The sequence below is a fragment of the Neofelis nebulosa genome, chromosome 13, assembly GCF_028018385.1.
Source record: "Neofelis nebulosa isolate mNeoNeb1 chromosome 13, mNeoNeb1.pri, whole genome shotgun sequence".
NCBI lineage: Eukaryota > Metazoa > Chordata > Mammalia > Carnivora > Felidae > Neofelis > Neofelis nebulosa.
The window spans coordinates 6,411,247-6,428,141 of record NC_080794.1 but is presented as its reverse complement, the minus strand read 5'-3'; the positions used below and the strand labels follow the sequence as shown (position 1 = coordinate 6,428,141).

Here is a 16,895-nt window from a genome sequence, read left to right as displayed (position 1 = left end):
TTGGTTTGGATGGGAAGTTAGAAGCAGGGCAGAAAAGAATGAACACGGGAAAGGGGTTGTAGACAGTGTGCTAGCATTATGGGCGAGATGACGTACGAGGTCTCACTTTTCCAACGCACGCCGTGCTGTTTTTCCTAGCTCCTGTTTGGGTTTTAGGGCTTTTGCAGGGAATTGCCATGAACAAGTTGTTTCTCATCTGAAGAGATCCCTGGCTTTCTGGTTCCTTTGTATCGGCGCCAGGAGGGCATGTGAGAGAAGCCAGAGGTGGAAATTGAGCTGTGACGTGGAGGAGGAACAGGTGCAGCAAAGGGGGAGAACACACAGCTCCCCGCTTCCCTGGTAACCGCAGGGTTGTGGAAGTTCAGCGAATGAAGCAGGATCGTTTTGGGGGCCAATGAGTTCTTCTGGCAAGTCCTCAGTGTAGTCCGCACTGTTGTTGTTGTTATCATAACCTGATCCCGGGGGTGCCCTTGGGTGCCAACAGGAGCCACAGGAAACAGCAAGGCACATAAACGTCAAGTGTCCGGTGAGCGGACAGGACAGAGAATCACTTGTTTTGTCATAGTTTCCAGATATGTAGCTTCAAGGAGAAGCGTTCTTATTTGGTCATTATAGCTCTTAGTTAGGATATGGTTCATCTGAAACTGCGGTCACTAAGATTCCAGGGACCCAACTCCAAGGCACACTTTCTGTCCTCAGCTTACCTGACTGCATCTTTCTCTTTGCTTATATGATACACGTGCTTCTGGTGCAGCCACATCCGGCCCCGTCCTTCTTCCCTGGGGACTTCATTATCTCCTCCCTCATTTTCCTCTTTTTAAAAAAGATTTTAAGTGATCTCTACACCCAAGGTGGAGCTGAAACTCACAACCCCTAGGTTAAGAGTCTCACGCTCCACCAACAGGGCCGGCCAGGTGCCCCTCTCACTTTGCTCTTAATTGTTCGGATTTGATACCCAGCTTTCTGTTTGTTTTACTCCTTCTTCCAAGGCAAACTCTATCCATCACCACCTGTTTGCTAATGGCTCTTCAATCCAACTATAGCCCACGTTTCTCTTAGGTACATACTTCTGCCAACTGAACTTCTCCACGTGAATGTCCCAGGGGCATTCTAATGGTGATGTCATAATAGTAATAATATATACAATTTATTATTATTATTGTCATATCATGTCCATCCCATCTGTTCTCCTCTTTCCCTGTATTTTCAGTATTGGGTACTAGTATCTTTTTTCCAAGGCACCCAAACCAGAATTGTGGGATTTATCCTCAATTCTCATATCCAGGCACTCACTAAATCCTATCAGTTCTTTCTCCTGAACAGATCTGGTATCAGTTCTTCCAAACTTTACCACTATTAAAGTTTTAGAGGAAAGTACCCTGAGGGCAAGAGACTATTTTGCCAGGAAAAAGACACATGGTTAACCCAGAGCAGCCTCCCGTTGCCAGGGGTCTCACAGTTAGCTCTCAGGTCTAGCCCTGACCTTTCGGTTAGCTCACTCGGAGATGATCAGATTCTCACTGAGTGACACTGAATAAATTCACAGAAGACCAGTTTGTAAACCAGAACGTCCATTCATTCGACTTGAATGGGTGTTAGCTTATTTAATTTGAAAGTCATGACCCCTACCTGGGGATCTCCTAACTGGGATCTCAGGCACCAAAAAACCCAAATCTGAACGGTGCTTGCTTGGTTTGATCACTGAATTCGATTACAACAGCGGGACGTGGCTCATTCAGGTAGGATGTGATAGGATGCTTTATATCTTCTGATTCCTGTGTCTTTCTCCCACTGGACATCGCTACATTGCCAGATTTCTCTCTTCACCAGCTTTTTTGGGTTTGGCCACTTGATACATTGTTTTAAGGTATTGATTTTACCAGCTTCAACCCCAGAGCACATCTCAGTTATTAGAGACATTGTTTCCTTTAATGTAAGCATTTCATTCGGCTTGGAAGCCAGTCTTTTTTTTTTTTTTTTTTTTAATGGCGATGTAATTGACATATAACGTATTGGCTTCAGGAGTACAACATAACGGTTCAGTACTGCAAAATGGTCTCACTAAGCCTGCTTCACGGCCATCTGCACAGTTCCGTTTTTTTTTTCTTGTGATGAGAACTTTTAAGATAGACTCTCTTAGACGTCTTCAGATACACGTTACAGCATTATTAACTGTGGTCACCGTGCCACACACGATTACATGCCCAGGACTTATTTATTGTATAGCTGGAAATTTGTACCTTTTCACCCCCTTCTGCCGTTTTGCGCATCCGCCCAGCCCCTGCCTCTGGCAACCGCCCATCTGTTCTCTGCATCTATGAGCTCAGTGTTTTGTTTTTGGCTTTTTAAAAAAATTTTAGGTCCCACATATAAGTGAAATCACACGGTATTTGTCTTTGTCTAACTTCCCTCGCTTACGCATGATGACCTCAAGTTCCATCCATGTTGGAAACAGCAAGGTTTCCTTCCTTTTTATGGCCGAATGATATTCCTCTGTACGTGCATGTGTGCGCATCGCATTCTCTTCATCTGTTCACCTGAGGACACTTAGGTTGCTTCCACGTCTTGGCTGTAAATAATATGCAGTGAACATGGTGGCGCAGATACCTTTTCAAGTCAGTGTTTTCATTTCCTTTGGATGAATTCCCAGAAGTGGAATTAGCCGATCGTAGCGTAGTCGTATTTTTACTTTTTTCAGGACCCTCCATACTGTTTCCCACCATGGCTACAGCCACTGTTTCCCTTCTCTACACATCCTTGTCAACACACTCATTCTGTTTGTCTCTCTGACGGTAGTCACCGCTCTAACTGGTGTCAGGGGATAACCTCCTTCTCTGACGGTGAGTGATGTGGAGCATCTTTTCATGTATCTGTTGGCTACTTGTTGTCTTTGGAAACATGTCTGTTCAGATCTTCTGCCCGCATTTTAATTGGATTATTTGGATTTTTGCTATTGAATTGTAGGAGTTCTTTATATATTTTGGATATTAACTCCTTGCAAATACTTTCTCCCATTCATAGGTTGCCTTCTCATTGTGTCAATGATTTCCTTTGTTGTGCAGAAGCTTTGTGGTTCAGTGTGGTCCCACTTGTTTATTTTTGCTTTTGTTGCATTTGCTTTTGTTTCAAATCCAAAAAATCATCGCCAAGACCAGTGTCAAGGAGCTGACTACCCATTTTTTTCTAGGAGTTTTATGGGATCGGGTCTTATGTTCATGTCTTTAATCCGTTTTGAGTTGATTTTTGTGTATAGTACAAGGTAGTGTTCTAGTGTCATTCCTTTGCATGTGGCTGTCCCGTTTTCCCAACACCATCTATTGAAGAGACTGTCCTTTTCCCCCCATTGTATATTCTTGCCTTCTCTTCTGTAAATTAATTGACTGTATGTGTGTGGGTTTATTTCTCAGCTCTCTCTTCTGTTCCGCTGATCTTTGTGTCAGTTTTTTGCCAAAACCATGCCGCTTGATTACAATAGCTTTATAATATAGTTTGAAACCAGGAAGCATGATGCCTCCAGCTCTGTTCTTTTTTTTTTTTTAATGTTTATTTATTTAAGAGAGAGAGAGAGAGAGAGAGAGAGAGAGAGGGCAGGGGGGCAGGGGAGGGGCAGAGAGAGAGTGAGAGAGAGAATCCCAAGCAGGCCCTGCACTCAGCACAGAACCTGATGTGGGGCTTGATCCCACAAACCGCGAGATCACGACCTGAGCCAAAATCAAGAATCGGACGCCTAACCAACTGAGCCACCCAGGTGCCCCAGCTCCGTTCTTAAGATTGCTTTGGCTATTTGTGGTCTTTTTGGTTGGTTTCATACAAATTTTAGTATTATTTATTGTATTTCTGTGAAAAAGCCGTTGAAATTTTGGTAGAGACTGCATTGAATCTGTAGGCTGCTTTGAGTAGTACGGACATTTTAACCACATTAATGCTTCCAGTCTATGAGCTTGAGTATTTTTCCATAGATTTCTGTCTCCTTCAGTTTCTCGGAAGGCAGTCTTACTTGTTCTCGCCTGGACTCCTGTGATAGTTCCCCTTCTCCCTGCCAGCCACTCTGGGGCTGTGCTGCTGCCGCAGTGACCTTTCTAAACCGCAGCTATGACGTGTCACTCTTGGGCTTGCAAACTTAAGCGCCTCCCACCGCCTTCGAGATGGAGGACAGACTCTCCATTACAGCAGCCACAGGCGACCTTAGGCTACCTTTTACGTCTGCTTCCCTCAGCCTTGCGCTTCGGCAATACTGAAGTACTTACCACTGTTCTGAACACGCGGTGCTCTTTCAAGTCTGCCTTTTGATGTGTTATTTCGTCTGCCTCTCACTTTTCTGACTCACATGCCTTCAAGACTTAGCTCCGTTGGCACAGTCATTTGAAATTTTGTCCGAACTCCCCGAGCAGGATGGCTCTCCTTTGTTACTGAACCTGTCGTGGCACATCGAGATGATCTGAAGATACGAGCGATTGCGTTTCTTCAAATCTTCGAATAGCCCGCAGCATGCTGCATAGTAGACATTCAAAAACTTAAGGAACGGCTCGTGCCTGAAAGAAGATTGACCCCAAATTTATTCCGTCGTATACATTTTGTTTAGTTTAAAATTTTTTTCCCTGATCATAAAAGTATGAAAACACATGAAAAGAATACATATTCACTGTTGAAAACTTGACAAAATATAGAAAAGCTAGCAGAATATGATGATGTCCATCTGTTTCCCAACATATTTGGTGTATTTCTCCCCGGTCATGTGTTTTTCTTCGGTGGGATTGCTGTTTGTTTTTACAGAGTTGAGGTGCAATGTCAAGTTGAATAGAGAGTTAAGGCCACCCAGGGAGAACGCAGAAATTATCTGCACCTGTTTCCAAGATAAGACACTGAGATCTTTAAAGGGGCACGTCACTGCCTGCGTTCCTCCCAGGGGTCACAAAGTTCTCTTGTGCTGAGCAAAGACACTGCTGTGCGCGCTGTCACCGACCCTGCGCACAGCCCTGTGAGGTCGGCACCGCTTTCTCTTTCGTCACGGTCAGGCAGTGACGACCCGCAGTGTGAGTGTGGGCCTGCTCTCAGGAACCTTGGAGCTGCTCAACGTATATCAGGAGTCTCACCAACAATGCAGAAGAAGGATCCATTAGCTGAATATAAGGTGACAAAGTGTGGGGAATCCGGACTCTGTCAGTATTTTTATCTGTTCCCACAGAAAAGCTGTAATGCTTTAAAAAAAAAAAAAAAAAAAAAAAAAAAGCTTTCAAACCATTGGCCTAGTTTGCTGGACAAATTCAGTTTTGTATAGTTTCCTTATAATCCTGGATAACTGAGACACTAAAGCACTTAATTTTAATATGTGAAAAATTTTAAAGAATATTAAGGCTGTATCTTTTGTCTCATGCTCTAGACCAAAATTCATTCCAATTAATTGTGAGTTCAACATTGAGTGCATGTTTTTCAGGTGCCTGTTGTATGTCAAGCCATTCTAGGTGCCAGGGACCTAGTGGTTGGTAAAACAGACAAGATCCCTGCTCTCATGGTGCTTGCATTCTAGTGGGAGCAGTTAGTTTGACAATAGGAACGTAAACAAGGGAGAGCAGAGTGGTAAATGGTATTAGGAGAGGAAGGCTGATGTGGTAGAGAAAAGGTGGCAGCTGGCTGCCTTCCGTTGGATCTCTGGAGCAAGCCCCTCTGGGGGGCTGACCGTGGGGGTAGCCTGAGCAGTAGAAGGGAGCAGCTGAGCACCCACTGAGAAATTAGAAGACACTGGAATGTAAATGTGTATCAAACCTTGGGGCAGGGGAGTGTAACTTTCTAAGCCCAAAAGTTAATGGTAATAATCACAAAGGAAAAGCTTGTCCATTTTGACAAGATAAAACTTATGGACCTTTTAATTTAAAAAGAAGAAACGACAACCCATAGTGTTAAGTGGCAAACAATTCCGGAGAACTGTTTTAGCATGTGATATATACACAGGATTATTGATTACCAGATAATACAGATTAATAAGAAAAATAGAAAACTCAGCAGTTAAATGGCAAAGAAGTATGAGTCAGGAATTCCCAGAAGAGACTATATAATTTATAAACATCACTAGAAATCAAAAGAAACACAATTAAATGAGGAATCTTTTTTTTAATCTACTAAATTGATTTAAACTTCTTTGCTTTTACCAATATCCCATACTTGGAAGAATACAGTGCAGTTGGTATTTTTGTAAATTGGGAAAGATGCTATCAATTAGTATAATTTCCTTTTGAAAAAACAGCTAGGCATTGTGTCCAAAATCCATACAAAATATCTCTGTTTCTTGTCCCTGTAATTTCACCCCAGAAAATTTACCTTAAAACAAAACAATTAGGGAAAAATAAACATTTACACCAAAACATGATTTATTAGCTTTTTTTTTTGTTTGTTTGTTTTTAATGTTTATTTTTGAGAGAGACAGTGTGAGTGGGGGAGAGGCAGGGAGAGAGGGAGACACAGAATCCAAAGCAGGCTATGAGCTCAGAGCCCGACACGGGGCTCGAACCCATGGACCATGAGATCGTGACCTGAGCCCAAGTCAGAAGCTTAACCGACTGAGCCCCCCAGGCACCCGTATTAGATATTTGATAGATCCCAGATGTCTGCCAGCAGGGAGGTGTTTGACTCGGGATACATGCATGCAATGGCATGTTAGATACATATGAAAAAGGATGGTTGTAAGAGCTGCGGTAGCTTCAGGAGATGCTTCAGTGTAGTGGGAAATGCAAACAGCAGTGTGCAAAATTGTTTCCACACTCTTTGTACTTGTTTTTTTCAGATGTGCATGAAAAAAAAAATGACTCGAGAGTATACACCAAAAAATGTCCACAGTAGTGTCGGAGTAGCTGGGATAAACATTTAACCAATAGGTCTTAGGAAAAAAACTAATTTTTCTTGAAAAACTTACTTAAAACCTCAATGACAACAATATAGAAATTGACTCTACTTCATCTTTCCACAAAAAGAGCTTTGAAGGTACAATCGTGTGGGAGAGCCAAGACCTCCAGGGCCTCGTGTCAAGAAATCTGCACAAAGTGACAGTAAATGATGGCGGGGGAGTTCTCAGAGTCATGACGGTAAGCCCTCCTTCTTTCCTGAGGTTGTTCGGCATACTTCAGCATTTTCTAATACATGAAGTGTTTCTAAATTTACTTTTACATCAACCCCGGGAGTATGGAACAGCGAATCGTGTGTATTTTAAAGCACGTACGGCAGAAAGTGCCGAGTCACCGTAGTGAAATTGAGCAGCTCCTGTGTTCTACGATCGTGTGACCCCAACCAAGTAAATACACAGTTCTGCCTTAGGATAGGTGCCTTTCTATTTTGTCTTAAGTTTATTTATTTTGAGAGGGAGGGGGCAGAGCATGAGTGGGGCAGGGGCAGAGAGGAAGGGAGAGAGCATTCCAAGCAGGCTCCGTACTGTTGGCGCAGAGCCCAGCACAGGGCTCCATCCCACAAACCGTGAGATCACAACCTGAGCCGAGATCAAGAGTCCGACGCTTAACCGATTGAGCCACCCAGGCACCCAAGATGGGGTCCTTTTTAAAACATGTGACAAGGGGGCACCTGGGTGGCGCAGTCGGTTAAGCGTCCGACTTCAGCCAGGTCACGATCTCGCGGTCCGTGAGTTCGAGCCCCGTGTCAGGCTCTGGGCTGATGGCTCAGAGCCTGGAGCCTGTTTCCGATTCTGTGTCTCCCTCTCTCTCTGCCCCTCCCCCGTTCATGCTCTGTCTCTCTCTGTCCCAAAAATAAATAAAAAACGTTGAAAAAAAAAAATTAAAAAAAAAACAAAACATGTGACATATTCTCAATAATTTTTAAGCTAGCGTTCTTGAAGGACACTTGCTCAGTAGTATTCAGAACATTCACTGTCACCCCACAGTAGGTAGTTAAAATAGCACAGACTGAAAATAAGAGGGAGCGTTCGCTTTCATTTGTAGTGCTGGAATCTCTGCTTTTTGTTTTTCTTTTATTCAGATTTGCTTCAAATTTAACACAGTGACAGGTGAATTTCTCAAAGTAAATATGGGATGATCAGGTGTAGGCAGACCTAAAATGATAAGCTTTCAGTAAACAAGTGGTGTTTGTGGTGGTGTCAGAAACACTGTCTTTCATTCTCCGTGATGCTGTGGTACAAGGATTAGGAAAGTACTTGGCATTTCATTTCAGAAGCTTAGTATATGCTCATTAATGTTAATCTTATTTACGTGAATTAATTCCTGAATTTGAAATGAATATTATGTGGTATGTTGTCACCCATTTAGAAAACCACTGCTGGCCCACCATGAGACTTCTACTCCAGTGAGGAAGAAAGACAATAGATGGACAGATCCACAGATTCAAATATAATTACAGGCTTAGCCTCGTGGGTCGTGTTTAGGATCTCATTCTTTATTACAAAAAGTCCTTTGTTTAAGATAGATGTTTTATGGAATTTAATTATAGCTTTATTCTTTTCTTACCTTATTTCCAAAGCAAGTGCCTTTAATATGTTGCCTGCTTGGGGCACCTGAGTGGCTCAGTTGGTTAAGCATCTGACTTAGGCTCAGATCATGATCCCTCAGTTTGTGGGTTGAACCCTGCATCAGGCTCTGTGTTCACAGAGCGTACTTCGGATTCCGTGTCTCCCTCTCTCTCTGCCCCTACCCCGCTCATGCTCGCTCTCTCTCAAAAAATAATAAGAGTAAATAAACATAGTGTGTATGTATATATATATATATATACATACACACTATGTTTATATATATGTCATGTTGCCTCCTTTTCTATTTATAAAACTTAAAAATATCCAAAATGTGCTGGAATTCTGTAGTATTAAGTTGGTTACACAAAAGGAAACAGATGACTTCTGAGTTGAGGACTAGGTTCAAATGTAAAGACTCAAACGATCCACGTTGGGGGTACATATAGCTGTAGAGAGCTAGAGAAAGCGTAAACACTGAGCTAGCCTTAAAAAAAGTCCAGTAACTTAGTAGCGTGTTCTGGGAAACCCCACGGACAAAATTAAGGTTTTCATCGTAGATGCAGAAAGCTCAAAGCTTCCATGAGTCTTGCTCCCTTGCCAGCAAGTGACAATGTCAGAAACTTTTAAAAGCCAGAATAAAAGCCAAGCTGTGACCTTTTAGATAGAAGTTCATAAAAAGTACTAAAACAATGTAGGGTACGTGGTGAAAAAATAGAGTCTACTCTGTATTATAGAGTATATAATAGAGAGCTTTCATAGAACTACAAAGCTGGAAACTGTAGCATTCACCTTCAGTGGTTTCCTCCACATGGAACTACAGACCGTATTGTAAATTAAATGACAAGTTCCCGCAGTCACCTCAGGACAGTGTCTGTCTGCGGCCCGAAAACACTGCCCTGTAGCGCACAGCTGCTGAAAGGTCCGTTGGCAAGAGGACCAGCCAGGCGGCCTCCAGAAGCAGTGCTGTGAACTGGCCCAGGTGGGAACATGGCGACTGCCGGGCGGGGGCTGTGCCACGCAGGTGTGCAGCACGCGAGAAACCCCGCACCCTGGGCAGGGGCATGGGGGGACTTGTGAGGTGGGGAGAGGTAAACTTTGATTAATAAGGGTCCTCCAGGGGCACCTGGGTGGCTCAGTCGGTTAAGCATCGACTTCGGCCCAGGTCATGATCTCATGGATCATGAGATCGAGCCCCACACCGGGCTCTGTGCCGACAGCTCAGAGGCTGGAGCCTGCTTCGGATTCTGTGTCTCCCCCTCTCTGTCTGCCCTTCCTCCTCTCATGCTCTGTCTCTCTCTCACTCTCAAAAATAAATATTAAAATAAAATTTAAAAAATTTAAAAAAAAATAATAAAAAGTCCTCCAGTCCTGAGAGGCAGAAAGGACCGTTGCTGACGGTTGGCACTTTCCACCACATCAGAAATCGGTAGGGCTGCATCTGAACGGTCTGTTTAGAGGGGCTTTTCTCTGCATGGTGGAGCCGAGGTTAAAAATGGGCCTGGGTGCATTTGAATTCATCAGTTTTCCTCTCCAAGAAATCAGAGGTGGTAATAATTTTTTTTCCAGCGGTAGGGTTGGGAGGTAAAAGAAGATTGGTTTTTATACTCTTACTGTAGCAAGTTCAAGAGTATGTGGTCCTGTGTAAGTTGGAGTCTGAACACTGTATGGACTGCTATGTGCCCCTGATGTAGTATTGCGACTGGATGACAAAACGAGGAGAATACTGAGGTCGGCCTGATCGTGTAAGTCTAGCGCGTCAGCTTCATAGGTGGATTTAGCTGCTGTGGCGTCAGTTACCGATTTTGCCAGATCAGTTTTAAAGTAGGAGAAATGTATTTTTGGCATTGAAACGCTGAGCACTTGTGTTCTTGTTTCTTCCAGGCTGGGGAGGGCGCCTTGCCTCATGGATTCATGGAAGGTGTGGAGGGAGTTGCAGGTGGTTTTATTTACACTATTCAGGGTAAGTGGGCTGCCTGAAAGCTGAAGAGGGCCCTGATTCTTATGTACCTAATCTTCATAGTTTGACATAAAAGCTGATTTTTTTTGTCATTAAAAAAAAAAGCTTTATTGATCTATAATTCACATTCACTTTACACTTTTAAAGTGGTTTCCGGTGCATGAGAGTTCTGTAGGTGTCTCCACTAACTGCAGACCATTTCCATCACTCCACAAAGCAACCCTGTGCCCGTTAGCAGACACTGTCGTCCTCCCCTCCCCTGGCCCCTACCAACCATCACCTGCTCTCCGTCCTTTCCGACCTTAAATGTAAGGATTTATTTCTGGGATCTCAGTTCTAATCTATTGATCCATGTGTCTGTCCTTATACCAGTACCGTGCTGTCTTGACTGCCTAGTAAGATGTGATGTCAGAAGTGTGAATCCTCCAACTTTGTTCTCTTTCGAGATTGTTTTGACTCTTCTGGGTCGCTGCCTTTCCATATGAACTTTAGGATCGGCTTGACAATTTCTGCACACAAGCCAGCTGGGATTTTGAAAGCGGTCGCAGTGAACGTAGATTGTTTCGGGGAGCGTTCCACCCTGACATTCAGTCTCCGATCCATGAACATGGTATCTTTCCATTTGTTTAGGTCTTACTAGAATCCTTTTAGTGGTTTTGTGGCTTTCAGAACACAAGTCTGGCATTTATTTTGGTTAAATTTATTCTTAAATATTCTTTTTGATGCTATAGTAAGTGGAATTGTTTTTTACATTTCATTTCTAGATGGTTCATTGCTAACATGTAGAAATACAGTTGATTTTCATACATCCCTCCCATGTGTTGCAGTTCTGCTGAATTCATTTATTAAGTTACTAGTTTTGTGTGTGCCTCAGGATTTTCCATATACAAGATCATGTCTTCTGCAAAGAGATAGTTTTACTTTTTTTGTTTTTCAAGGTGGAAACCTTTTGTTGATTTTTCTTGTCTAAGTGTCGTGGCTAGCTAGAGTTTCTAGAACAGTGCTGAGTAGAAGTGGCAGAACAGACACCCTTGTCTTGTCCCTGCTCTTCAAGGGAAAACATCCAGTCTTTCACCATAAAGGTGATCTTGAAAACTTAGTGGCCTTGGACTTTCTTGGCCCCGTGTGGCTGTCTTTGGTTAATCCTCCAGCCAGGTGGGGACTTCTGCAGAACTGCTAGACCCTGGCCGTAGAGCTGTCGTGGGCTCAGTGCTGCTTCTCCGTCAGAAGGGAAGAAGCTCTGTTCCCCTGACCCAGGCATGGTGCCCTCTTTTGGAAGGGGTCTGTTGGACTCAGCTTCCCCTCCTGCTTCACGGTACACTTTCTCCTCATAATGTGAGTATTTAAACATACGCTGTCTTTCAGAGTACATGTTTCTCAAATCCTTCGCCTAATAGATCTCATTTCAAGGATGGCTTTGTTAGAAGAACTCCTTTAAGACTTGGGGTCAGAAGCATTCACTTAAAACTCTAAAGGGAACTTGTTATGATGGAGTTCGTGGCTATGTTTGTCTTGAATGATGCTTATTTCATATCCATCTATGAACTCCAGAGAATTCTATGTCTGTGATCTTTAAGAAAGAAAAACCATTGTTGAGGCAGTTGCTGTTGGCCACTGTGCTGAACATCACTTATGGAACAAAGGTGCCCGGTCCTGTTTCTGCCTTGATGTCCCAGAGCTCTGCACACCGTGGGTTCCTATAAAAGAATTAGGACCTGGTTTCCCTGAAGGCTCTCAGTGACCGGGGAAAGCAGGGGCCAAATTCCGAGGGGAGAGTCTGCGGGGGACCCCTCAACAGCATGGTGTTGAGGATGGGACAGACCCCCAGTTTGAAGCCTCTGCAGGCTGTTTGAGGATGCAAATGGGCTGTGGCTTTTATTTTTCTGCCAAACGCATCTTTATTTATAGTGTTTCCTCATAGAAGCAGTTGTATGCTTACATCACCCCAAAGGATAGGCTGGGACAGGTACATAGGTTTGGCCCATAAACTTGCCATTAAAAAACCAGCAATTTAAGGTAGATCTATTTTTAATTTTTTGAGGAACCTCCACACTATTTTCCAGAGTGGCTGCACCGGTTTGCATTCCCACCAACAGTGCAAGAGGGTTCTCGTTTCTCCACATCCTATAGTCTCCTGATTTGTTCATTTTAGCCACTCTGAATAGCACTGCTAACAGGAGTGCTGATGCATAGGGGCACTTGTACCCCAATGTTTATAGCAGCACTTTCAACAATAGCCAAATGATGGAAAGAGCCTGAACGTCCATCGACTGATGAATGGATAAAGAAATTGTGGTTTATATACACAATGGAATACTACTTGGCAATGAGAAAGAATGAAATCTGGCCTTTTGTAGCAATGTGGGTGGAACTGGAGAGTGTTATGCTAAGTGAAATAAGTCATACAGAGAAAGAGAGATACCATATGTTTTCAGTCTTACGTGGATCCTGAGAAACTTAACAGAAGACCATGGGGGAGGGGAAGGGAAAAAAAAAAAAGAGAGAGAGAGGGAGGGCGCCAAACCATAAGACTCTTAAAAATGAGAACAAACAAGGTTGATGGGGGGTGGGAGGTGGGTGATGGGCATTGAGGAGGGCACCTGCTGGGATGAGCACTGGGTGTTGTTTGACAATAAATTTCATATTAAAAAAATGGCAATTTAAAATTTAGAGATCCTTACTTAATTCCAGTCCAGAGATTTTACATAAAGCTAGGAGACCAGTCTGCCCAGGGAGGTGTCTGCTCACCAGGAAGCTAGTCCAGCCCCGGGGAAAGTTCAGATAAGGAACTCGGGCTGTTTCCTAAAGGGCTCGCACACCATCTGACTTGAATATCTAGCACCTTCCTTTCTTTTACCAGTTCATTCAAGTACGTACTACCAGGAGCCTTTAAAAACCCGTTTAAGGGGCCCCTGAGACTTCTGTCACTAAACTGTTCTACAAGGAGCAGCCACTGTACTCTGGACAAAAGTTTGTCATAATTTTTTTTTTGTCACGGAGGCTAAAGGAATAAGGTTTGGGTGAGGGAAAATTTCTTTCAAAAAGTGAAATAACTCAAGTTTTAGGTTAAAGAAATGAAAATGAATAGATTGTCTTCTCCTGTACTGGGTATATCTGAAAATCTGAGTATAAATTAATTTTTAAAAATCAGGATCTAAGTGCTATTCAGAACAGTCATGTGGCACACAGATTCTTAAATGTTGTTGGGTGTTAGCATCACTGTCTGGGCCTTACCTCAAGCCACGGAGTTGAAATCTTTAGGATTGGAGCTCAGATGTCTGTATTTTTTTTTCCTAATGTTTACTTATTATTTTGAGAAAGAGAGAGACAGAGCATGAGTGGGGGAGGGGCAGAGAGAGAGGGAGACACAGAATCTGAAGCAGGCTCCAGGCTCTGAGCTGTCAGCACAGAGCCCGACGCGGGGCTCGAACCCATAGGCTGCAGACCGCGAGATCATGACCTGAGCCGAAGTCGGACACTCAACCAGACTGAGCCACCCAGGTGCCCCCAGATATCTATATCTTAACAAACTCCCTAGATAGATGTGATGCTTCCAAAGGCTGAGAGACTGTAAACTCTGTGGTTCTTTTAAATAGACAGATCATCAGACTTAAAGCACAGACAGATCTATTACTTTATGTTATTTTTCAGATACATGCAATGTAAAACAAAACATGTGATTTGTCCATCCGAAAGGCCTATATTTAATTTCTGCTCTTGCATCATTACAGCCATTCTCCTGTTCCTTCAGTTTTCTGACACTTCACTTTCCTTCCAGTGTTAAGTTGTGTATGTTTGTCTTTAAAGTTAAAAGCTCTTACAGTAGAATGTAAGAGCTGGAGGGGACACAGGGTCATTTCGGCCTGTGTCTCAAAGGGCAGAAGTGTGCGTGGTCTGCCCGCGTCAGTTCGAGGAAGACACATGTTAAGGATAGAGTCTTGGGCCCCACCCCAGACCTGCTGAATCTTCAGGCTTAGGCCTGGGGATCTGTATTTCAGTGAGCGGTCCGACAGTCACTTGACCTAGCCCACCTCCTCCTCCTCCTGCCGACGAGACTACAGGCCCAGAAACATGGAGCTTGACCAGCAGTCGGAGTGGCAGAGGCAGCAATCAGGTTCCGACCTCCAGACGCCCATGTGGGCACATGTGGGACTGCCAGATTACTGTGCTGTTTCTCGTCCTCGCCCCTCAGCCACTCACTTTGTCTGTCGCGAAATTTTCTCTGATTTGATCAAGACATTTGAAAAAATCCTGCCCTGGTAAAAAAAAAAATTGCTGCCTGAAATTGACAGAAACGGAGGACAGTTCCTGCCCAGATGTGACAAGTGATTCGTGAACTTGGGCGATAGTAAATAAATGTTTTCTAGGCACATTTTTATCATGAGATCTCACAAATATACCAAAAATAGAGAGTGCTATAAGAAACGTCCACGTACTGGGGTGCCTGGGTGGCTCAGTCGTTTAAGTATCCGGCTTCAGGTCATGATCTCAGTTAATGGGTTTGAACCCTGTGTTGGGTTCTGTGCCGACAGCCGGGAGCCTGGAGCCTGCTTCGGATTCTGTCTTCCTGTCTCTCTGCCCCTCCCCCACTTGCATTCTGTCTCTCTCGCAAAAATAAACAATAAATTAAAAAAAAAATCCGTGTACTTATTACTCAGAATTAACAAATGTTTATTTTTTCATATTTGCTTTTTAAAAAAATTTGTTAATGTTTATTTTTGAGAGAGAGAGAGAGAGAGAGAGAGAAACGGAGCACGAGCGAGGGAGGGGCAGAGAGAGAGGGAGACAAAGAATCTGAAGTTGGCTCTGGGCTCTGAGCTGTCATGTCGGCACAGAGCCCCATGCGGGGCTCAAACCCACGAGCTGGGAGATCATGACCTGAGCCAAAGTCCTACGCTTCACTGACTGAGCCACCCAGTCGCCCCTGACGAGAGCGTTTTAAAATTGATTCTTTGGCACCGGATTGTACATATCGATTAGCAATAAATACACCTTTTCCTCAGCGCCATTTTTCAGTGGCATTCATCTCAACATGCAAGATCAGGGTAATTTTTTTTTTTTTTTAACCCTAGTGATTCCTTAAGACCAGCATCCATGCAGTCTGTTCTGCCTTTTTTTTTTTTTAATGTTTATTTTCTTATTTTGAGAGAGAGTACAAGTGGGAGATGGGGGCGGAGGCAGAGAGAGACAGAATCCCAAGGGTCCACTCTGGTCAGCACAAAGCCTGATGCAGGGCTCGATCTCACAACCATGAGATCATAACCTGAGTTGAAATCGAGGACGCTTAACCGACTGAGCACCAGGGTAATTTCTTTAACTGCTGTACTCCGTGGTGCGGATGGGCCATATTTTCTGTTACCGACAGTGCTGGGGGGAACATCCTTGGGAGCACATGAAATACTGCCTCTAGGGCTGGGTCTGAGTGGCCTTTCCCGGTGTGCGCGTCTTCCGCCCAACAGGCCGCATTGCTCTCCACTGAGAGCGCGTGTGCTCATCCCGGGCCGCGAGGAGAGTTCCTATCAGCTGCTCTCCGTTAGGTGTCTCGGGGAAGGAGTGCAAGTGCGCGTAATGTTCCACGTTCTGGGGCTGAAGTTTACAGTGGTGTTTTTCTCCGACTCTCGGCTTTTTCTTTGTAGAAGGTGATGCTCTCTTACAAAACCTTCATTCTCGCCCTCGAAGACTCCTTGACCATATGAGTAATCTCCACAGGGAAGATGCCTTACTGAGGGAGGAAAGCAGCGTCTACGACGATATCGTTTTTGTGGACGTTGTTGACACTTACCGTAACGTTCCTGCAAAATTACTGAACTTCTATAGATGGTAAGTTGTAAAAAAAAATGTCAGGCAGGTAGAATTTGTTTTATTGTTCTTTGGGTGTGGAAACAATTTATCTACATTAGACCACTGAATTTTTAAGTTTGTTTATTTAAAAAAAATTTTTTTTAACGTTTATTTATTTTTGAGACAGAGAGAGACAGAGCATGAACAGGGGAGGGTCAGAGAGAGGGAGACACAGAATCTAAAGCAGGCTCCAGGCTCTGAGCTGTCAGCACAGAGCCCGACGCAGGGCTCGAACTCACGGACCGCGAGATCGTGACCTGAGCCGAAGTCGGCCGTGCAACCGACTGAGCCACCCAGGCGCCCCTAAGTTTGTTTATTTTTGAGAGAGAGAGCATGTGCATAAGTGGGGTAGGAGCAGAGAGAGAGAGAATCTGAATCAGGCTCTGCACACTTTGTGGGAGTCAATTGATGTGGGACTCATACTCACAAAACATGAGAACATGTCCTGAGCTGAAGTCAGATGCTTAACTGACTAAGCCACCCAGGCTCCCCCTGAATTTATTTATTTATTTTGAGAGCGAGCGAGCTGGGGAGGGGCAGAGAGAGAGGAAGAGAAAGAGAATCCCAAGCCAGCTCCTTACTGTCAGTGCAGAGCCCAACACGGGGCCCAAACTCACGAACTGCGAGATCATG

At 44.0% G+C, this 16,895-nt stretch overlaps 1 protein-coding gene across 8 annotated transcripts in view; it reads left to right on the top strand.

Annotated features, from left to right (window-relative positions):
- Positions 1–16,895, top strand: part of B3GALNT2 (beta-1,3-N-acetylgalactosaminyltransferase 2) — a 78,157-nt gene that overhangs the window by 53,765 nt on the left and 7,497 nt on the right. For all 8 annotated transcript variants that reach the window (XR_009252141.1, XM_058696208.1, XM_058696205.1 and 5 more), the window contains 3 exons: positions 6,966–7,076; positions 10,346–10,424; positions 16,058–16,241. Coding sequence is in view for 7 of the 8 variants with exons in the window: in XM_058696208.1 (XP_058552191.1) it covers positions 6,966–7,076; positions 10,346–10,424; positions 16,058–16,241 (374 nt within the window). In the remaining variant the exon portion in view is untranslated. The remainder of the gene's footprint in view (positions 1–6,965; positions 7,077–10,345; positions 10,425–16,057; positions 16,242–16,895) is intronic.